Source organism: Sinocyclocheilus anshuiensis, unplaced genomic scaffold, assembly GCF_001515605.1.
Source record: "Sinocyclocheilus anshuiensis isolate Anshui unplaced genomic scaffold, SAMN03320099.WGS_v1.1 scaffold437, whole genome shotgun sequence".
Lineage (NCBI taxonomy): Eukaryota > Metazoa > Chordata > Actinopteri > Cypriniformes > Cyprinidae > Sinocyclocheilus > Sinocyclocheilus anshuiensis.
Genome location: NW_015539902.1, coordinates 1,447,227 through 1,448,510, shown reverse-complemented (window position 1 = coordinate 1,448,510; position 1,284 = coordinate 1,447,227). Strand labels below are relative to the sequence as shown.

At 34.7% G+C, this 1,284-nt stretch overlaps 1 protein-coding gene across 1 annotated transcript in view; it reads left to right on the top strand.

Annotated features, from left to right (window-relative positions):
• Nucleotides 1-597: 597 nt before the first annotated feature.
• Nucleotides 598-1,284, top strand: part of LOC107686215 (collagen alpha-1(XXVI) chain-like) — a 16,106-nt gene continuing 15,419 nt past the window's right edge. The window contains exon 1 of the mRNA XM_016483124.1: nt 598-929. Coding sequence (XP_016338610.1) covers nt 763-929 — 167 coding nt within the window. The 5' untranslated portion in view covers nt 598-762. The remainder of the gene's footprint in view (nt 930-1,284) is intronic.

The following is a 1,284-nucleotide window of genomic DNA, read 5'->3' as shown; positions in this document are numbered from 1 at the left end:
GTCCCCCCCCCCCCCCTTTTTTTTATTAATCAAAAAATCCTATAAAAAATGTTTTAAGGTTTCTACAAAAATATTAAGCACAACAACCTTGGTAATAAGAAATGTTTCTTGAGGATTTCTGAAGGATCACGTGACACTGAAGACTGGAATAATGACTGCTGAAAAATTCAGCATTACATCACATCAAATTACACTTTAAAATATATTCAAATAGAAAACTGTTGCTTTAAATTGTAATAATATTTCAAAATATTATCCAAACATAAAATGTATGGAGATTCAGTATCTGTGGTGTTACCCAACGTTTGACCGACATGTGGCGCTGAAACACCATTTTCATAAAAAAAAATAGTTATTACTTTCGCTCTTTTTTATTTATTTATTTTTTTAATATATATATTAATATGTCCTCACGTATCATCATTGTATGTTTGAAATATCTGTTATCAACTAAATACATATTTTCCCCTTCTGGTTGTATTTTAGAACTCCCTGTATTGATTTGGGCATATAGATTACACAGTACCTAGACGCCTGCAGCATTTTTGGCAATGCTGACTATGATGTAGTAGGTACTAGATAGGCAGCCAGACAGGTTATGAGACATAGCCAGTGTTTTTACTCCAGAAGAGGGGATTGTATTTTACTCTAGTCAGTGACTGTCTCTCCTCACCCGTCAGGTCTCTCAATAACTCACTCACTCAGGCGTTGAACACAACTCGTCTGAGCAGGAGTTATAACATCAGATAAAGCACAGGGAATATGGGAAGAGCTGTTAGACGTCGGACCATGCGTGAGGGATTTTGGAAACTTTGTATTTTCATGTTTTCCTTTCGTGCTTTTAAAGCTTCAGCAGCTATTTATCAGGTTCCAGTGAGACTGCAGCGCACAGTGTCGGAACACAACACTGGAGCAAACACACTCAACAGGTAAATCTGTCACCGGCTGGAATGTCTCTAGGTTTATCCAACTGATTGATTTAAAGCCTTATTATTTTGCAGAATTATTGATTAAGGTCAATGAACTCGAACAACTTTGAATAGTTTAACAATTCTAATATTATCTAATTCAACAGAATTTTATTTCTAGTGGCTTACAACTTAACATGTGTACATATGTAAACATTTCTGAAACTTAATACATTCTTGAAACTGTGTGTGTGTCTGTCTGTCTGTCTTTTTGTCTGTCATTCCATATATCTATTTGTCTGTTTTTTCTATCTATCTATCTATCTATCTATCTATCTATCTATCTATCTATCTATCTATCTGTCTGTCTGTCTGT